General features: G+C 45.2%; 1 protein-coding gene across 2 annotated transcripts in view; it reads right to left on the bottom strand.

Moving 5' to 3' along the window:
* The window catches only part of mdfi (MyoD family inhibitor), a 100698-nt gene that overhangs the window by 45622 nt on the left and 32052 nt on the right, over window positions 1-23024 (bottom strand). For both annotated transcript variants that reach the window (XM_080209762.1, XM_080209763.1), the window contains one exon: window positions 17123-17254. In XM_080209762.1, the coding sequence (XP_080065888.1) occupies window positions 17123-17254 (132 nt within the window). The remainder of the gene's footprint in view (window positions 1-17122; window positions 17255-23024) is intronic.

The raw sequence follows: 23024 nt of genomic DNA, 5'->3' as shown, positions 1-23024 counted from the left end.
CAATTTTTGCCAGGTTAAGGGTGCAGTTAACAAGCCCACGTGCCGCACTCCCAAATATTCCTGCTCCAGTGTAGGACACTGCAGACCCTCCACAATTTTGATGTGAGCGGGGCTGGAGTTTGCAGGAGCCATAACTGACAGCTCCAAAGAGAACGTTAGAACCACGGGAGAACCCAGGTCTGGTGTGGGGAAACTTTTAACAGACACGTTTGAAAAGTTTTTGGATGGGGTGTGATAATCCGTTTGTTAGGAGTGAAACATTTAAGTTTGTGCTTAAGTCTTTGGTATGGTTCTGAATATAATAGTATAACAGTGATTGGACAGAGGACTCTGTCCTTAAAGGTAAAGAGACCATTAAATTGTTCAGCATTGTGTAAAGGTTCAGACACATTAGAGTTCTTCCTCTGGTGAATAGAAACATAGAAGATAGGAGCAGGACGAGGCCATTCAGCCCTTTGAGCCTCCTCCCCCATTCATTACGATCATGGCTGATCATCCAACTCGGTAGCCTCATCCTGCTTTCTCCCCATAACCTTTGATCCCCTAAGTGCTATATGAGGATGAAGTCCTCTTCTGCATTCTACAGTTTGAAGAATCAGATAAAAATGTATGTAGGATTTTGCTGGAGCCATAACTGACTGTGGTTTGATTTTCACATTGATTTAATGTCCTGACATCTGATGAGCCTTTGAAACACTTTTCTAGTCTCCACAAGCTGGAGAACCAATGAGTCACATAATAATAGCAGCAATGAAAATGCTCACATAAGAAAAGGAAACAATCAAACATTCCACACTCTCTTTGGAAAAAATGCCCCCCTTATATTTTCAACTGTCAATTGAATACAAATAATTAAATTTGCATTGAAGATGTTTTAATTCATGTAATTTCTCTTGGTGTTCCAAGCACGGTGGTACAGTGGTTAGCACCGCTGCCTCACAGCACCCGGGTCCCAGGTTCAATTCCGACCTCAAGTCACTGTCTGTGTAGAATCTGCACATTCTCCCCCTGTCTGCGTTGGTTTCCTCCCATAGTCCAAAGATGTGCAGGTTAGGTAGATTGGCCATGCCAGATTGCCCACAGTGTCATGAAAATTAGCTAGGGTAAATGCAAGGGGTTATGGGGATAGGGCCTGGGTGGGATTACGGTTGGTGCAAACTAGATGGGCTGTATGGCCTCCTTCTGCATTGTAGGAATCTATGATTCTATGAAATAGACACACAATCATTTAAAAACCACTCAATAGAAAAGTAAAATAATTAAGGGTTTATAAAACTGTCAAACAAAGTAGCTGTATAAACAACCCTATGTCTCGCTGAGTCATTCCTGGAGCTTAGCCAAGCATTCATAATGATGCAATCTGGTAACTACATCAACAGAAGCAGGCTGAATAGATGACCCTACTTTGGTGGGTGGTTGTGACACTCAAGCCCACTTTCTCAGGATGAAAATATAGCAGGCAGGCAGTGCCAGGATCCAGGCAGGATTGTGGGCAGAAAGGCTCCCTACTTCTGGTTCTTGCCTTGGGGATGAAAATCCAATCCAATTTGTATGTAAATATTTACAATCTTCTCTGCTGGCATGTTCTCACCCTGAGCTTGGGTAAAGTTGCACTAATTCATTTCATTAATGTAGAGATTCAAGAATAGAGAAGGATCAAAACTGTTTACTTACTTATGCAAGGATATTTTGGCCTTGGATGGAGTGCAGGGGAGGTTTACTAGGTTGATGCCGGAGTTAAGGGGGTTGAGCTATGAGGAGAGGCTGAATAAATTAGGCTTGTACTCATTAGAGTTTAGAAGAATGAGGGGAGATCTCATTGAGACGTATAAGACGGTGAATGGGATGGATAGGATAGAGGTGGAGAGACTCTTCCCACTCAGAAAGGATAGCAGGACTAGGGGGCACAGCCTCAAGATAAGGGGGGTGCGGTTTAGAACAGAGTTGAGGAGGAACTTCTTCACTCAAAGGGTGGTGAATCTCTGGAATTCTCTGCCCGTTGAAGTGGTGGAGGCTACCTCGCTAAATGTTTTTCAAATGCGGGTTGATGGGTTTTTGATAAGAGAGAGGATTAAGGGTTATGGGGAGAGGGCAGGAATGTGGAACTGAGCCACGACAGATCAGCCATGATCTTATTGAATGGCAGGGCAGGCTCGAAGGGCTAGTTGGCCTACTCCTGCTCCTATTTCTTATGTTCTTATGTTTATGATGCTCTTTGCTAAATTAATCCCAAACTAATCTCAGTGTCCCCTCTCTCCCCATAGTCCTGCATCAATCCCAAACTAATCCCACTACCCCACTCTCTCCCCAAAGCCCTCTGTCAATCTCCAAGCTAATCCCACTACCCCACACTCTCCTTATAGCCCTATACTAATCCCAAACTAATGCTACAGTCTCGCGCTCTCCCTGCAGCTCTGTGTCAATCCCCAAACTATTCCCAATGCCCCACTCTCTCCCCATAAACATGTATCAATCCCTAACTAATCCCCGTGCCCCACTCTCTCCCCATAGCCTTGTGTCAATCCCCAACCAATTGCACAGCCCCATTCTTTCCACATAGCCCTGTATCAATCTCCAAAGTAATCGCACTGTCCTGTGCTCTCCCCATTGCTCTGTATCAATTCCAACTAATCCCATTACTCCACCCTCTTCCCATTTCCCTGTATCAATCCCAAACTAATCCCACTGCCCCATTCTCTCCTTATAGCCCCGTATTGATTCCCAAACTAATCCCACTGCCCCGCTCTCTCCCCAAACCCATGTATCAATCCCATACTAATTCCACTGTTCCTCTTTCTCCCCATAGCCCTGTATCAATCCCAAACAAATTCACCAATCTTGTCCTCTTTCAATATCTCAAGACAAGTATTTATTTCTTTTCTGGAATAAATTAAATAATCTATCAAACCACTCCCTGTGGCAAAGTATGCAATGTTCCCAAAACACGTTATGCAAAAAATATTCTCCTAACCTATCTCCTCGCTCTCTTTAAATTGCTGGCTCATCAGCATTGACTCACTAACGAAAAGTAAACACCTTCATCCAGTTCAAACATTTCACAATATAGAAAACTTTAAATTAATCTCCTCTTTTCTATCTCTGCTCCAAAAGGGAATAGCACTGATATCTCAAATCTCTCCTCATCACCTCTTGTTTTCCAACCCTGGCAGTATCCTGCAATCTGTACAGTCTCATCCTAAAGGCTTTAACAGAAATCTACAAACTACGGTGCTCGAACTATCACCGAATCAGTACTTTGTACAAGTTTATTATTACTTCTTCACCCAGAGGGATATGGGCCAAATGCGGGCAATTGGGACTACCCTAGAGGTTTAAAAAGGGCTGCACAGACAAGTTAGGCCGAAGGGCCTGCTTCCACGATGAAAACCTCTATGACTCTTATATTCCATTACCTTATTTATTAAACCCAAACTGCTATTGGTCTTTCTTGTGGCTTTATTTAGCTGTATTCACACTTTCAGGGACTTGCATATTAAACTTTTAAGTTGAAGTATTCACATTTCTAAACATCTTTCCAATGAACGCATGGTCCCTCCCCTTGTTTTTCATCCGTAGCTGCAACAACCCTCGATGTTAGACGTTAGCTGGGAACTACCTGTCCATTCCGCCGGCTATGCCTTTGTGAAATGTTTGCAGTTCTGTTTGTGCCAAGCCCATTATTTTTGTGTAGTCAGCACATTTTCCAGGTCACATTCCTTCTGTACAGCTCCAGCTCATTGCTAAGTGAATTGGAGAGTAAATATGGAGCTGCTATTAACTCCTGACTTACACCCTTTTCAACTCCCCTCAATTCCAAACCTACCGTGATTAAGATTTGCAATGCATTGATTTGATCTGATTTACTGTCACGTGTATTATCACAGTGAAAAGTATTGTTTCTTACGCACCATACAAACAAAGCATACCATTCATAGAGAAGGAAATGAGAGCGTGCAGAATGTAGTGTTACAGTCATAGCGAGGGTGTAAAGGAAGATCAACTTAATGCAAGGTAGATCCATTCAAAAGTCTGACAGCAGCAGGGAAGAAGCTATTCTTGAGTTGGCTGATACGTGACCTCAGACTTTTGTATCTCTTTCCCGACAAGAGAAGGTGGAAGAGAGAATGTCCAGGATGCGTGGGATCCTTAATAATGCTGGCTGCTTTGCTGAGGCAGTGGGAAGTGTAGACAGAGTCAATGGATGGGAGGCTGGTTTGCGTGATGGATTGGGCTACATTCACGACCTTTTGTAGATCCTGGCGGTCTTGGGCAGAGCAGGCGCCACACCAAGCTGTGATACAACCAGAAAGAATGTTTTCTGTGATACATCTGTAAAAGTTGGTGAAACTTGTAGCTGACCTGCCAAATTTCCTTAGTTTTCTGAGAAAGTCGAGGCATTGGTGGGCTTTCTCAACTATAGTGTTGACATGGGGGGGGAACCAGGACAGGTTGTTGGTGATCTGGACACCTAGAAACCTGAAGTTCTTGACCCTTTTTACTTTGTCCTATTGATGTAGTCAGGGGCATGTTCTCCTTCATGCTCCCTGATGACAATCTCCTTCGTTTTGTTGACACTGAGCGAGAGATTATTGTTGGCGCACCAGTTCATCAGATTCTCTGTGTCTTTCCTGTGCTCTGTCTCGTCATTGTTTGAGATCCGACCCACTATGGTGGTGTCATCAGCAAACTTGAAAATGGATCTGGAGGGGAATTTGGCCGCACAGTCACAGATGTATAAGGAGTGTAGCAGGGGGCTGAGAACACAGCCTTGTGGGGCACCAGTGTTGAGGATGATCGTGTAGGAGGTGTTGTTGCCTACCCTTGCTGATTCCAGTCTGTGAGTTCAGAAGTTGAGGGTTCAGTTGCAGAGGATTGCCTGAAAGGGTGATGGAGACACCATGGCCTTCAAGAGGAAATCGGCAACAGAAAGGGAAAAAAACCGTGTTGCTCTTGCAGGGGGTTAGCATAGATATGATGGGCCGAAAGATCCCATCCTGTGCTTCCAGGATCCTAACCATTCATCCCAAGCCTTGATTTACTGTGTTATCGAACTCTTGATCCATTCTGTTACATTTCCCGACGTGTTTCTCATCCTGAATGTGTTTTTATTTTTATAAACCTCATTGACATCCCATTAAATAATTTCTGCCAATTTGGTGAACATATTTACTGCATTGCCTCATTCCCACACAGTCATTCCTTCAAAAACATGGCAATATTAGACAAACATGGTGGTTAGCACTGCTCTCTCACAGCGCCAGGGACCTGGGTTCCATCCCTGGCTTGGGTCACTGGCTGTGTGGAGTTTACACACTCTCCCCATGTCATCATGGGTTTCCTCCAGTTTCCTCCCACACTCCAAAAATGTACAGGTTAGGTTGATTGGCCATGCTAAATTGACCCTTAGTGTCAGGGGGACTAGTGGGTAAAATACCTGGGTTACGGGATAGGCCTGTGTGGGATTATTGGTGGTGTGGGCTTGATGGGCCGAATAGCCTCCTCCTGCACTGTACGGATTCTATAATTCAAACACAACAAGTTTAGAACAATTCCACACTGCCAACCTCTCCATAAACTTCTCAATGTTTGCCAAATTTTCTCTCAAATCATGAAATACCCACAATTGGTGCTGGAGTAATTGGCCTATCTCTCCTCTTCATTCCTGGACTGGATAGTAGCCAAATTTAAATTGGATGCCATTCCTCTGCTATTCCGACTTATTATCCAAAGGTCTACACTTACCTGCCCTGAGCTCTGCTGATTTTTTTTCTGAATCACACATATTTCGTCAGATAGCCATCAATTGATTCCCACGTGAGACCTTTATAGTAAACGGAGGAAAGAGATTCCATTTATCGCTCGGGTGAGATGCAGATTATGTTGCTGAAGGTGGAAGCACGTATAGCAGTGTAGCATCCCATTGGCTCAGGGTGCAATGGCGAGGCTGTGTTCTCAGCTCCTCACTACACTCCTTATACACCAACGACTGAGTGGCCACATTCCTCTCCAACTTGATTTTCAAGTTTGCTGATGACACCACAGTAGTGGGTCGGATCTCAAACAATGATAAGACAGAGTACAGGAATGAGAGAGAATTTGATGAACTGGTGCGATAACAATAATGTCTCCCTCAATGTCAAGAAAATGAAGGAGATTGTCATTGACTTCAGGGAGCGTAGTGGAGAGCATGCCCCTGTCTACATCAATGGGAATGAAGTGAAAATGGTTGAGGGCTTCAAGTTTCTGGGCATCCAGATCACCAAACTGTCTTAGTCCCTCCATGCTGATACTACAGTTAAGAAAGTCCACCAACACCTCCGCTTTCTCAGGAGGCTAAGAAAATTGGCAGGTCTGCTACGACTGTCACCAACTTTTATAGCTGCCCCATTGGAAGCATTCTGTGGTTGTATCACAGCTGGGTATGGGCTCCTGCTCTGTTCAAGACCACAAAAAACTACAAAGGGTCGTGAATGTGGCCCAGTCAATCAAGCAAACCATCCATTGACTCTGTCTACACTTCCTGCTGCCTTGGAAAAGTAGCCAGCATAATTAAGGGCCGCTCGCACCCAGACATTCTCTCTTCCACCTTCTTCCATCGAGAAAAAGATACAAAAGTCTGAGGTCACGTACCAACTGAATCAAGAACAGCTTCTTCCCTGCTGCTGTCAGGCTTTTGAATGGACCTACCTCACATTAAGTTGATCTTTCTCTACACCCTAGCTATGACTGTAACACTACATTCTGCACCCTCTTATTTCCTTCTCTATGAATGGTATATTTTGTCTGTATAGCGCACAAGAAACAATACTTTTCATTGTATGTTAGTACATGTGACAATAATAAATCAAATCAAATGAAACACACATCCCAGCCCCCGCCACCTCCCCAATATGGGCAATAAAAGAAAGGAAAGAAATGAATAAAAAGACAAACACTTTTCAAGGAGAGCACATTTTCTGCTGGGAACCCACACAGCAACTCCCAAGAATAGACACGCATCAGATGTGACATTTTTATCCCACAAACACATGTTTATCTATTAAATATATTTGTGTGTATATATCTCAGTATTTTGCTTGCTGATTTATTCTGGGCTTCTTGCTGCAATCATCTTCCCCCAGATTAAGCTTCAAATTTTCCCAATGTCAATTTTATCTTGCGAACAATCATTTGCATATTGACCTGCAGGTTGCCAATGGTGACAACCAATCAGGGATGGTTACATCAATTGCTGCCCTTTACGACCCAATCAGATTTGTTAGCTCACTTTGTTGCTTTGCACCCCACTGGCTCCCCAAAGCAATGTCGTGACGCACACCGAGTGCCCACCGACTGGCCAATCACCCCTCACCACCAACGGGGATATATAATCATAGGCAAACGATGCATTCAGCTTCCGGGCCTTTAGAAAGAAGCAATGCTTTGGGAACAGGTTTTATTGGCACAGGGTCAGGGCGGTAGAATGGACATCATGCAGTGCGGTGCCAATGAGGCCCAGACTAACCAACGACCGACTCACAACCAATTACATCAAACTGGGATCACCAGCATCAGAGGCTCCAGCTGGGCTGGGTGACCTTTATAACTCACCTGCCCAACAGGGTCCCATGGGCAGAATTTCACACCCCTCCCCCCAATACAGGTTCTGAGGCCGGGGGATAGGGAGAGAGAGTGACATTGAATGGACGGGACTCCCTCCAGGAACCCGCCTGCCAAAACCCAGATGCAATTTCACACTAAGGTGGGCAGGGCCATTGACAGGAAACCCACCCTTGCACCTATAAAGACCCTTAAATGGCTACTTAATATTCTAACCCTATCCCGTCCTCAATTTTTGGGTGAGTGGAAGGTGAGAAAGTAGCGTTTAAACTTTTCCCTATCTCGGGCAAGTGGGGGGAATGCACCTCACTCTGAAGGCACTCTCAGAGCTGGGGCACCCTCCCCCTGGGAATGTTGCAGCTCCAAGGACCCCCTGGCCTAACCCCTGACACCAGGATTGCCCTCCCCTCCCAATGTCCTCAGGTGCCCCTGCCCTGTGGTTCTCAGAGTTTAGTCCCAAGGGAGCACTGCAGTACCACCTCTATATGACTGTAAGATCATAAGACATAGGAGCAGAATGAGGCCACTCGGCCCATTGAATCTACTGCACCATTCAATCATGGCTGATATTTTTCTCATCCCCATTCTCCTGCCTTTTCCCCATAACCCCCGATCCCCTTATTAATCAAGAACCTATCTATCTCTGTCTTAAAGACACTCAATGACCCGGCCTCCACAACTTTCTGCGGCAAAGAGTTCCACAGATTCATCACTCTCTGGCTAAAGAAATTCTTCCTCATCTCTGTTTTAAAGGATTGTCTCTTTAGCCTGAGGTTGTGCCCTCTGGTTCTAGTTTTTCCTACTAGTGGAAACATCCTCTCCACGTCCACTCTATCCAGACCTCGCAGTATCCTGTATGTTTCAATAAGCTTCCCCCTCATCCTTCTAAACTCCAACAAGTACAGATCCAACTGTCCTCAACCGTTCCTCATACAACAAGCTCTTCATTCCAGGGATCACTGCAGTGCGGCGCAGGGCCTGGCCTGGTTGAGGAGCTGTTGGTCAATCTGATTGGCCAACAGCTCTCATGGGTGGCACTTCCTTCCAAGGGTGGACAGAAGCCCCACCCACAACTAATCAATGCTCAAGTGAGTGTTAAATGGTAGCGGGGGTTCGAGAGTCGATGGTTGCGCGTTAGATGCCAACTATCGGGATGTTGCTAAAGAACAAAGAGAATTACAGCACAGGAACAGGCCCTTTGGCCCTCCAATCGTACACTCATCATGATGCACTAACTAAAAAAAAACCTTATTCGGACTGTATCCCTCTACTCGCTGATTTGCCTTAAAATTCGATCCCAGACAAAGAAACCGAATTCCCTGCCGGGGTTTCTGCCCAATTTCTAGTTGGACCTGATGCGATTGGCTGGGGACTCATTCCAGCCAGCTCCAATTACTGCCATTATCTGACAATCCTATAGAGAGGCAGAAAATGATTAAATAGTGATTCACTCACCCTGATTGACTGAAAACTATTCAGAAAAATAACAACTCCTGAGCCTAATGATTAAAGACTTTAAATCAGGTTTAATTTGTCAATTAATAATCACGCTATTTATCCTGGGCAAATCTCCTCTCTACATCCAATTTTGATGTGGAGATGCCAGCATTGGACTGAGGTGGTCACAATAAGTAGTTTCACATCACCAAGTTAAAGTCCAACAGGTTTATTTGGTAGCACGAGCTTTCATAAGAACATAAGAAATAGGAGCAGGAGTAGGCCATCTAGCCCTTCGAGCCTGCCCCGCCATTCAATAAAATCATGGCTGATCTGTCGTGGCTCAGTTCCACATTCTCACCCTCTCCCCATAACCCTTAATCCCCTCGCTTATCAAAAACCCATCAACCCGCGTCTTAAAAATATTTAGCGAGGCAGCCTCCACCACTTCAACGGGCAGAGAATTCCAGAGATTCACCACCCTTTGAGTGAAGAAGTTCCTCCTCAACTCCGTTCTAAACCGCCCCCCCTTTATCTTGAGGCTGTGCCCCCAGTCCTACTGTCCTTTCTGAGCGGGAAGAGTCTCTCCACCTCTATCCTATCCATCCCATTCATCATCTTATATGTCTCAATGAGATCTCCCCTCATTCTTCTAAACTCTAACGAGTACAAGCCTAGTTTATTCAGCCTCACCTCATAGCTCAACCCCCTCAACTCCGGTATCAGCCTAGTAAACCTCCTCTGCACTCCCTCCAGGGCCAAAATATCCTTGCGTAAGTGCGGCGACCAAAACTGCACACAGTACTCCAGCTGTGGCCTCACCAATGACCTATACAGCTGCAGCAAGACCTCCCTACTTTTATATTCAATCCCCCTCGCTATGAAGGCCAGCATCCCATTCGCCTTCCTGACCACCTGCTGCACCTGCAGGCTGGGTTTTTGCGACTCATGCACAAGGACCCCGAGGTCCCTCTGCACCGTCGCCTGCTGCAGTTTTTCGCCATGTAAGTAATAGTCCTTCCTACCATTATTCCTACCAAAGTGGACCACCTCACACTAGCTAACATTAAATTCCATTTGCCATTTCCTGGCCCATTTGCCCAGCCTATCTAGATCCTTCTGCAGACTCTCCACACCCTCCGCGCAATTTGCCGTTCCACCAATCTTGGTGTCATCAGCAAATTTCGACACCATACACTCGGTTCCCTCCTCCAGATCATCTATATAAATGGTAAATAGCTGAGGCCCCAGCACCGACCCCTGGGGCACTCCACTAGTCGGAGCACTGCTCCTTCATCAGGTGAGTGCCAAGGGTTCAAGGGATAAAATGATCTCATCCCGCTCTCATCTTCCTCATGAGACAGAGTATAGGAATGAGGTAGAGAATCTGGTGAACTGGTGCAGCAACAATAATCTCTCCCTCAATGTTAACAAAACAAAGGAGATTGTCATCGACTTCAGGAAGTGTAAAGGAGAATGTGCCCCTGTCTACGTCAATGAGAACAAGGTAGAAATGGTCCAGAATTTCAGGCTTTTAGGTGTCCAGATCACCAACAACCTGTCCTGGTCCTCCCCATGCTGACACTATCGTTAAGAAAGCCCCACCAACACCTCTACTTTCTCAGAAGACTAAGGAAATTTGGCATGTCAGCTACGACTCTCACCAACATTTACAGATGCACCACAGAAAGCATTCTTTCTGGTTGTATCACAGCTTGGTATGGGCTCCTGCTCTGCCCAAGACCACAATGAATTACAAAAGGTCGTGAATGTAGCCCAATCCATCACACAAACCAGTCTCCCATCCATTGACTCTGTCTACACTTCCCGCTGCCTCAGCAAAGCAGCCAGCGTAATTAAGGACCCCACACACCCCGGACATTCTCTCTTCCACCTTCTTGTGTCAGGAAAAAGATACAAAAGTCTGAGGTCACGTACCAACTGACTCAAGAATAGCTTCTTCCCTGCTGCTGTCAGTTTGAATGGACTTACCTCACATTAAGTCGATCTTTCTCTACGCCCTAGCAGGTGCAGCAGGTGGTCAGGAAGGCGAATGGGATGCTGGCCTTCATAGCGAGGAGGATTGAATATAAAAGTAGAGAGGTCTTGCTGCGGCTGTATAGGGCACTGGTGAGGCCGCAGCTGGAGTACTTTGTGCAGTTTTGGTCGCCGTACTTACGCAAGGATATTTTGGCCTTGGAGGGAGTGCAGAGGAGGCTCACTAGGCTGATACTGGAGTTGAGGGGGTTGAACTATGAGGAGAGGCTGAATAAACTAGGCTTGTACTCGTTAGAGTTTAGAAGAATGAGGGGAGATCTCATTGAGACATATAAGATGATGAATGGGATGGATAGGATAGAGGTGGAGAGGATCTTCCCGCTCAGAAAGGACAGTAGGACTAGAGGGCACAGCCTCAAGATAAAGGGGGGGGGCGGTTTAGAACGGAGTTGAGGAGGAACTTCTTCACTCAAAGGGTGGTGAATCTCTGGAATTCTCTGCCTGTTGAAGTGGTGGAGGCTGCCTCGCTAAATATATTTAAGACGCGGGTTGATAGGTTTTTGATAGGCAAGGGGATTAAGGGTTATGGGGAGAGGGCGGGAATGTGGAACTGAGACACGACAGATCAGCCATGATCTTATTGAATGGCGGGGCAGGCTCGAAGGGCTAGATGGCCTACTCCTGCTCCTATTTCTTATATTCGTATGTTCTCAGCTATGACTGCAACACTACATTCTGCACTCTCTCGTTTCCTTCTCTATGAACAGTATGTTTTGTCCGTATACTTTCCACTGTACGTTGATACATGTGACAATAATAAATCAAATCAAATTTCTCCATCTCAAATTCTTCCGTTCCCCACTGGGAACAGATTTGCTTTTGGTCACATTCCATTGCTCACCAATCCGGAGCCATTGTTGCTGTTCCTTTTCTCTGAGTCTGCCCCACAGCCACTATATTCAGAACAGAACCTGTATCATTGATACCTGGAGAGGGCCATTATTGTACAAGGGCAGAATGTGAATGATCCTCCTTATTTCAGAGTTCCTGAAACATTTTTACCAGCACACAGCTACCCCACCTGCCTGATGGATGCCAATTCTCCTTCCCCCATTTGTGTTGGTCACCCTGTGGCAGCTTGTTCACTGATCAATTTCTACATGTGAACTGAGTACACATTACTGTGGGATTCCATATCAGAGTAAATCCCCGCTTGTTTCAGTAAATGGCAGAACTCTTAAGAGAGGGATCTGGGTGTACAGGTACACAGGTCACTGAATGTGGCAACGCCTGGCATTTGCTACTGGGGGAGGTAGTGGAAGCAGATACAATAGTGACTTTTAAGGGGTCTTGATAAATTCATGAATAGGATGGGAATCGAGGGATATGATCCCTGGAAAGGTAAGGGGATTATGGTTAAGTCGGGCAGCATGGTTGGTGTGGTTTTGGAGGGCCGAAGGGCCTGTTCCTGTGCTGGAATTTCCTTTGCTCTTTGTACACTCGGAATTCACACACACCTACCTCCCAGGAGGGATTGATGGACAGAGATTAGGGATAGGTTCCTGGGCTGATTTATCCTTACAGTAGCCTTGTTATGGCACTCAGACTGACTGAGATTAACCATCCCTGCAGAGAGCAAGGTTAAAGGTGGCACTTTCCAACTCACACTGGTAAGCCACACCAGATGCTGCATCCCTCCTACTGAGTCCTTGTGGGAGATGTTCCTGTCCCGACTATTACAAATCATTCAGCAATTTGCCAGTTACAGAGATTGCTATTATTTCTACCATTTAAAAAAGTTTTAAATCCTGTCCAGAAATATACCTTCCATTTCTTCATTGAATCATAAGAAGATACAGCACACAAGGAGGTCTGTGTCAACTCTTTAGTAGCCAATCAGTCCCAATATGGCTGGCAAAGTTTTCCTTTTCAAATGCTGAACCACATCCCTGCCGACAGTTAGGATTTAATCTCCTTCCACCAGCCTCTCAGGCAGCGACATCCAACTCACAACAACTCACGCAATAAATGAGAGTCCTCAGTTTTTCCCCGGGTATATGGCATTGAGGTTCTATTTTGGAATACGTTGGGATTCCTGTTGTATGTTGGAGGATGTGAGGTTGGTGGATGTGATAAGAAGGTGAGCAGTGGCCCCCAGCGTTACGTGTAAAAGATGTGGGATTGAGAGATAAACTGGGCAGGTGGTATCGAGGAATACGAGTTAACTGGCTTCAGGATAAAATGAGAAGGAAAAGAAACGCTTTTGAAAAGTACAAGGGGAGCAAATCAAGTGGCGGCATTAGTGAGGTATAGAAAACGCAGGGTGGAGCCTAAAAAAGCAATTAGAAAAGCAAAGAGGGGATAGGAGAAAGCTCTGGCTGATAAAAGTGGGGAAACTCTCAAGATATTCTATCAGCATATTAATGGAAAGAGGATAACCAGGGAAAGAGTAGGGCCCTTTAGGGACCAAGGGGGCAACCTGTGGGTGAAAACAGAGGACATTGATAGATGTTGAATAAATATTTCACATTTGTCTTCATTGTCTGAGGATGATAGTTTGGAATTCAGGGAGAGAGACTGTGAGGTTCTTGTGCAAATTAACATCGGGAAGGACAAGGTATTAGAGGTGTTGGCAGTCTTAAAAGTAGATAAATCTCCAGGTCCAGATGGATTGTGCCCTAGGCTGCTGTGGGAGGCAAGGGAGGAGATTGCGGGGGCTCTGACCCAAATTTCCAATTCCCCTCTGGCCATAGAGAAGGTCATGATGTGGATATGCCGGCGTTGGACTCGGGTAAACACAGTAAAAAGTCTGACAACACCAGGTTTAAGTCCAACCGATTTATTTGTTAGTGCACTCACTAGCTTCGGGTTAGTCCCTTCGTCAGGTGAATGGAGAGTTCTGGCCAGAACTCTCCATTCACCTGACGAAGGGACTAACCCGAAAGCTAGTGAATGCACTAACAAATAAATCGGTTGGACCTAAACCTGGTGTTGTCAGACTTTTTACATAAAGAGGGTGCCAGATGAGTGGAGAACAGCTAATGTGGTTCCGCTATTTAAAAAGGGTTGTAGAGATAAACCAGGGAACTATAGACCAGTGAGTCTTACATCAATGGTAGGTAAACTATTAGAGAAACTTCTGAAAGAGAGCACCTATCTCCATTTGGAGAGACAAAGCTTGATCAGGGATAGTTAGCGTGGCTTCTTCAGAGGGAGGTCATACCTAACAAATTTGATGGAATTTTTTGAGGAGGTGACCAGGTGTGTAGATTAGGGGAGTGCAGTCGATGTAGTTTATATGGATTTCAGCAAAGCCTTTGACAAGGTCCCACATGGGAGATTTGTAAAGTAGGTAAATTAACATGGGATACACGATAATTTGATAAAGTGGATTCAAAATTGGCTCAGTTGCAGGAGACAGAGAGTGATGACAGAGGCTGCTTTAGTGACTGGAAGCCAGTGTCCTGTGGCATACCACAGGGATCTGTGCTGGGATCCCCTATTACTCATCATTTATATAAATGACATTGATGACTATGTGGGGGGTGGGATTAGTAAATTTCCAGATGATACAAAGATTGGACAGATGGTTAACAGTGGGGTGGAGTGTCTTGGACTACAACAAGATATTGGCAGGATGGTCAAATGAGCAGATAAGTGGCAGATGGAATTTAACCCTGAAAAGTGTGAGGTGATTCACTTTGGAAGGAGTAATTTGACAAAGAAATATTTGATGAATGGTAGGACACCAGGGAGTTCTGTGGAACAAAGGGACCTTGGTATGTTTGTCCACAGATCTCTGAAGGCGGAAGGGCATGTTACTCAGATGGTGAAAAAGGGCATATGGCTCACTTACCTTTACCAATTGAGGTATAGATTACAAAAGCAGGAAAGTCATGTTGGAGTTGTATAGAACTTTGGTGAGGCCACAGCTGGAGCACTGTGTGCAGTTCTGGTCGCCACATTATAGGAAGGATGTGATTGCACTGGAGGGGGTGCAGAGGAGACTCACCAGGATGAAGTTATGAAGAGGGGTTGGATGGGCTTGGGTTGTTTTCACTGGAGCAGAGAAGACTGAGGGGTGACCTGATTGAGGTGTACAAGATTATGAGAAACACGGACAGAGTGGATAAGGAGCAGCTGTTCCCTTAGTTGGAGGGGACACAGATTCACGGTGAGGGGCAGGAGGTTTAGGGGGGACGTGAGGAAAAACCTTTTTACCCAGAGCATGGTGAGGGTCTGAAAGGTGCTGCCTGGGAGGGTGGTGGGGGCAGGATGCCTCACATCCTTTAAAAAGTATCTGGATGAGCACTTGGCACAGTGTAACATTCAGGGCTATGGGCCAAGTGCTGGCAAGTGGGAGTTCAGGTTTTTGTAATATGTCAGTGCAGACCCGATGGGCTGAAGGGCCTCTTCTGCACAGTATGATTCTCTGAGATGTTTTGGGTCTAATTACCTTTACTTATTCTAAAAGAATGATTTTTGCTCTTTTTTCACACCCATCAGTTTGCGGCGAATTAAAACTTTGTTCCTTTAATAAACGTTGAGAATTAATCACTATCTATATCAACAATCCTCTTTATTCATGTGAAGCTTTGACATTTCCAATAATGTTCACAATAGCTTCACTTTTCTAACTGTGGTTCAGATGCTTTTACAGAATGTGTTTGACTGGCAAAGCTTCTCTCTGTCTCTGCAACTTACAGCTGAAATCATTGTGGAACTGTGGCATTTGTGTTGTGCAATAGAAGCCAGATGTTGGCAGTCAGGGGCCCAAGAATTATTTTGAGAGTGAAACAGCTTCTTTGAGCTGCTTTGGCCAGCTTCCCCCGCAGTACACCCTTTCATTTCCAAAACAGTCACCTGGCCAACAGGCCTGACCCAGCCTGCACCCAAACCTGGCAATGCCGATCTGAAACCAGGATTGAAGAGTGTGAAAACTAACCAAGTGTCACTCCCTCTATTCCCTCCACCCTCCAGCAAACACACACTTCTTCAGCTACTCCCTTCACTCACATCTCCTCTGTCACACACACACACACTCACTCTCACTACACACACACATACTCACTCTCACTACACACACACACTCACTCTCACTACACACACACACACTCTCTCTCACTACACACACACACACTCTCTCTCACTACACACACACACACACTCTCTCACTACACACACACACACACTCTCTCTCACTACACACACACACACTCTCTCTCACTACACACACACACACTCTCTCTCACTACACACACACACTCTCTCTCACTACACACACACACTCTCTCTCACTACACACACACACTCTCTCTCACTACACACACACACTCTCTCACTACACACACACACACTCTCTCTCACTACACACACACACTCTCTCTCTCACTACACACACACACTCTCTCTCACTACACACACACACACTCTCTCTCTCACTACACACACACACTCTCTCTCACTACACACACACACTCTCTCTCACTACACACACACACTCTCTCTCACTACACACACACATACACTCTCTCTCACTACACACACACACACACACTCTCTCTCACTACACACACACACACACTCACTCTCACTACACACACTCTCACTACACACACACACTCTCTCTCACTACACACACACACACTCTCTCTCACTACACACACACACACTCACTCTCACTACACACACTCTCTCTCACTACACACACACACACACTCTCTCACTACACACACACACACTCTCTCTCACTACACACACACACACTCTCTCTCACTACACACACACTCTCTCACTACACACACACTCTCTCACTACACACACACTCTCTCTCTCACTACACACACACTCACACATCCCCCCACCCTCACACACACACACACACACTCTCTGTATTACACTCTGATCTTCCCACTGGGTTTGGGAGGGGTGTATATGGAATCATGATCTGTATAAATTTTCAATAACTGTATCTAAATATTTGTGTCAATCGAGGGAGGAAGGATTTCACCTATTTGAATACTAAGATGTGTTTTAAACCTTCAGCATCTCTGTACTTTGCCTGAACATGACAAGCAATTGGACTTACAGATAATAGCATCTAGTGCGGAACGGTGAACCCCTGCTTTGTTCTCTGCCTCCTGCAGAGCTGCCTGCTCTTTGAATAGTGCCGTGTCCTCGCTCGACAACATGTGATCTTCTGTGCATTCACTTTCAGCATCTGTAACAAGAATAAATCTACCCTTACAACCAATATCAGTGAAAGCAGATTCTCAGCGCGTTATCACTCTGCTGTTTGTGTCCAAGTGAGTCTCCATGATTCCTACATTCCAACAGTGACCTGTGCTTCCAGAGACTCCATCTGGGGATACCCTGCTGTTGGAAAACACTTCATTTCTGTTAGTTATAGTCCATCAACGTGTCATGATGAAATGAGAGGGGAAAGATCATTTGAGTTGGCCTCTGCTTGGATGAATTTGTTTGATATTAAAGCCCATATTAAAATCCAGCTGGGCTGCTCAGGGAGACAGATGTTCTTCGACACAGATGTTTACCAAAGATGATTCAATCCTTAACGATAAAAATATCAGAATATTGAAATCTCTGTAGATTTTTAGATCAAGTAAAACTCATAACCAATCCCCCTATTCATTTCGGAACATTCTAAATTCTGTCGGAATTCAAATGCTGAATTAAATCCAATTAATGTACTTTCACCAGAAGTGATCTGACTCTCATCCTTCATTAGGATGAGGAAACTCTTATACTCATCAGGGGAGACAATGGCCTAGTGGTATTATCGCTAGACTATTAATCCCAAAACACAGCTAATGTCCTGGGGACCCAGGTTCAAATCCCGCCCCAGCAGATGGTGGAATTTGAACTCAATAAAAAACAAAATCTGGAATTAAGAATCTACTAATGACCGTGAAACTATTATTGGAAAAAACCCACCTGGTTCACTAATTTCCTGCCTTAGGGAAGGAAATCTGCCATCCATACCTGGCCTCCATCTGATTTCAGACCCACAGTAACGTGGTTGACTCTCAACTGCCCTGTGAAATGGTCTGGCTAGCTGACCTTCCTCTACACCCTCACTTTGACTGTAACACTACATCCTGCACTCCTTCCCTTCTCTATGAATGGTACGCTTTCTCTGTATAGTACACAAGAAACAATACTTTTCACTGTGTATATGTTGACTATACTGTACACTGTTCACAAATACGTGTGACAACAATAATAAATCAAATCAAAAAGCCACTCAGTTCAAGGGCAGCTAGGGATAAAAGCTGGCCAACCAGTGAAGGCCATGTCCCACGAATGAATAAAAGAAAATGAGAAAAGTCAAAAAGTTCACTTGCAGGGAGTAAAAAAATTCTGAAAAGTGTTTCTTTGGTCTGTGAAGCTCTTTGGGTTGGACACTAAGTAAACACACCTGTGACTCAAACCATTGCGAATGTTGCTGTATGAGTGGTTTGTGAGGAATGAACAGAAAGTCAGCAGTTAGGTTATTCCAATCAATCGCACTGCTGAAACTGACCTTTCAAATCTCTCCGAACGATCTTCAGTAACGCTGCTATCTGGGGTATGAATCTCCCTGTATCTAGCGTTACCGTGGGAAACACTGTCCTTGCATTTCCCTCATCTGAATGGTGTTTCAGTGCACTTTTCCATCACTCTGCAGGCAAATACATTCCGACCCAGACCCCAATGATAATTCTAATCAGCTATAAATATGGGCCAGGAATTCAACCTATCGCAATCCTAATCCAATACCCACCCAGAAATCCACCTGTTAATGGTCACAGTATTGGGGAATATCGGAGCCTTTGCTGACTGTGCTCAAACACAAAGGACAGAAGATTGGATTATCAATTTGAGGAGGTTGGACTATGAAGAGAGACTGAATAGACTGGGTCTGTACTCGTTGGAGTTTAGAAGGATGAGGGGGGATCTTATAGAGACGTATAAGATAATGAAAGGGATGGGTAGGGTAGAGGTAGAGAGATTCTTTCCACTTAGAAAGGATAGCAGGACTAGAGGGCACAGCCTCAAGATTGGCGGGGGGGGGGGGGGGGCGCAGTTTAAATCGGAGTTGAGGAGGAACTTCTTCACTCAAAGGGTGGTGAATCTCTGGAATTCTCTGCCTGTTGAAGTGGTGGAGGCTGCCTCGCTAAATATATTTAAGTCACGGGTAGATAGGTTTCTGATAGACAGGGGAATTAAGGGTTACGGGGAGAAAGCGGGAAAGTGGAACTGATCCACTTCAGATCAGCCATGATCTTATTGAATGGCGGGGCAGGCTCGAAGGGCTAGATGGCCTACTCCTGCTCCTATTTCTTATGTTCTTATTTGTAATAACTCTATGGAGGCAAAAGTCCCGTCACCAAGTTACTTTATTTGCACCATACATCTGTACACAGCCAGCTCTCCAGTTGCTCCCTGCTGAATGCAGGGTGGGAGTCACATATCTGCTTTCAATCGGGAGCGTGAGGCCCCCTGATTTAACCATAAATCAGGATTCATCAGACAGTTCATACTGCAGCAAGCTGACCTCATTAGCCTGGCTGAAGTCATCACACTATTGCAAAAAGGCAACTCCCATAGACTGTGCCAAAAGGCAATCTGAGGTCAACATCACAAGAGACACCTTGAGAATTTGGAAGGAAAGTTTTGGGTAGACCTGGCTGCTGGAGGGATAAGGGACAGGATGGACAGCGAAAGGTGGGATTAGAGGGACACAGGGGATGGGTGAGAATTAGGGTGAGAGGAGGCTCTCATGGAATGTGTTCACCAGCAGTGACTAGATGGGCTGAATGGCCTGTTTCTGTGTTGTAGCTGCTAAGCTATTTTACCTGATTACAGGTTTCACCTCAGGCTTTCTGCAGACGATGTATTTCTGCCATGTGAGATGTCTGCAAACTGAGGTTACACAAACAGCTTGATATTTATGTTCTCTTATTTATCTGTTTTCTGATCCAACACTGCCTGGAATTGTGACAAAAGCACAAATAAACCAATGTAAATGGGATGACTGTGTGTGAGTAATGAATCATCTAACCTCAGGCATCAGTCTGAGAATAAAGCTGTCTGAATCCAGTGCCTCGGTGTAAATACACACGGGGCTGTTAGTTACTAACTCAGACTGGGCAATTAGACAGAACCATAAACAAATGCAGACTCTAACCTGAACTATTTCACCACCAGAATAGAAATACAACTAAAGCCCCAAATATTAGAGGAGATCAGAAAGGGTAGAACTGGAAAAGACTTTGATCCCATTCAGCCGATTCCTCTGATTGGTCACGTACAATCTCTGACGGGAAGCAATGAGCTTCTGGGAAAACATCCAAAGGCAGGAATGTCTTCAGAATGGTGAAAGGTGGAAATAAAGCTCAGAATAAGAATGGAAGGGAACTCTTTCAACCAAAGGACATTGATTTGTGGAGCAAGTTACCAGGGAAATGCATCAAAGTGAACAATACGATTCCAATCAAATAGTAATCAGGTGCGTTTCAGGAGAGAGAGAGAAAGGATACGGGGAGATGAGGGTGGATGGAAATGGGGAGATTGTGGATGGCCAGAATTGAAGGTGGGGAGGATTTGGGTTGAGGGAGATGGTGGGTGGATGAGGCTGAGGTAGTTGGTGAGGGAGATGATGGGAGCTGGTGATTATGCGACTGGCTTTTCTCATTCATGAAGGCACTTGTTTTTATAGCAACCAGGTGACTTCAATGCTCACTTTTTGAAGAACCATAAGGTCATAAGACACAGGAGCAGAATGAGGCCACTCGGCCCATCGAGTCTGCTCCACCATTCAATCATGCCTGATATTTTTCTCATCCCATTCTCCTGCCTTTTCCCCACAATCCCCGATCCCCTTATTAATCAAGAACCTATCTAAATCTGTCTTAAAGACACTCAGTGACCCGGCCTCCACAGCCTTCTGCAGCAAAGAGTTCCACGGATTCACCACTCTCTGGCTGAAGAAATCCCTCCTCATCTCTGTTTTAAAGGATCGTCCCTTTAGCCTGAGGTTGTTCCCTCTGGTTCTAGTTTTTCCTACTCGTGGAAACATCCTCTCCACGTCCACTCTATCCGGGCCTCACAATATCCTACAAATTTCAATAACCGGCTCACAAACTACCAATTTATGGAACTTCATTTCACATCATGACTTGAACTAATGACCTCTAGGTTGCTAGTTCAATCTCTAGATCAGTAGAGATTGTCCCAATTCTGATGCAACAACACTGACAAGAGCCAAAACTGTTGAGAATCTGGATATTGAGTAGGGGACCTGTCAGTAAGGCCTGTGAGTATTGGCTGGTTCACTTAGCCTGTAACCATGGATAGACTTGTTGCTCTATCTGCCTCGGAATCTGGTTCAGGATTTTGACCGGAACGTGGTTCCAATTGCTTCTCTTCCTCTCCAGAAAAATGTCACTCAGGTGATACCATTGGGAGGCTGCTTTATTCCAGCTTTCAAGCAACAACTAAAAGGTTTCTGGTAAAACAATTTAAAAATTATTCAAGCCAAACAGTGATTTTTTTTTCTACAGGACAATACCTGGTTTTGAACAGATGCAGCATGATGGAACTTACAGCTGGAAATCGACATTTACGAACAATGGCACTGTCGTTCAGTGCAGTTTATCTGTGTGTTAACACTGTGCTAAAGGGGATGGTGACTGTGCACACACACACACACACACACTCACACACACTCTCACACAGAAACACACACACACACTCACACACACTCTCACACAGAAACACACACACACACACACACACACACACAGAAACACACACACACACTCACACAGAAACACACACACTCACTCACACAGAAACACACACACTCACTCACACAGAAACACACACACACACACACACACACAGAAACACACACACACACACACACACACACACACACAGAAACGCACACTCATAAGAACATAAGAAATAGGAGCAGGAGTAGGCCATCTAGCCCTTCGAGCCTGCCCCGCCATTCAATAAGATCATGGCTGATCTGAAGTGGATCAGTTCCACTTTCCCGCTCCCTCCCCATAACCCTTAATTCCCCTATCAGAAACCTAACTACCCGTGACTTAAATATATTTAGCGAGGTAGCCTCCACCACTTCAACGGGCAGAGAATTCCAGAGATTTGCCACCCTTTGAGTGAAAAAGTTCCTCCTCAACTCTGATATAAACTGCACCCCCCCCCCCCCCCCCCTTATCTTGAGGCTGTGCCCTCTCATCCTGCTATCCTTTCTAAGCGGGAAGAATCTCTCCACCTCTACCCTATCCACCCCCTTCATTATCTTATACATCTCTATAAGATCCCCCCTCAGCCTTCTAAACTCTAACGAGTACAGACCCAGTCTATTCAGTCTCTCTTCATAGGCTAGCGCACACACAGAAATACACACATACGCACACACACACATGCTCACACATACATGCACACACAGTCACACACACACGCTCATAAATACATGCACACACACACACACTCACACAAACACAGAAACCCACACACACACACACATACAGAAACACACACACACACACACATACAGAAACACACACACACACACACACACATACAGAAACACACACACACACAACCACATCAATGCTGCTTTACCAAGATGCAGCAAGACAGCAGATGGGGAATGTGAGATTATTCACTATGGTCTAAGAATAGAAGAACAGATTTTAAAGGGTGTGAAACTTGTAAATGTTGATGTTCGGAGGAATTTGGATGTTCTCTTACAAGAAATACAGAAAATCAGCACAGTATTAAAGTACAACACACAACCAAGAAGGCAAGTGGCATGTTGGCTTTTACTGAAAGGGATTTGGATTACAAGACTAAAGAAGTTTTTCAGGGTGTTGGTGAGATGGCACCTGGAGTCCTGGGTGCTATTTTGGACTCTGTATTTAAGGAAGGCTATACTTGCATTGGAGGCAATATAG

This window comes from Carcharhinus amblyrhynchos, chromosome 22, assembly GCF_965287045.1.
Source record: "Carcharhinus amblyrhynchos chromosome 22, sCarAmb.v2.hapA, whole genome shotgun sequence".
Classification (NCBI taxonomy): domain Eukaryota; kingdom Metazoa; phylum Chordata; class Chondrichthyes; order Carcharhiniformes; family Carcharhinidae; genus Carcharhinus; species Carcharhinus amblyrhynchos.
The sequence above is the reverse complement of the archived record's forward strand: the minus strand, read 5'-3'. Positions and strand labels throughout refer to the sequence as shown.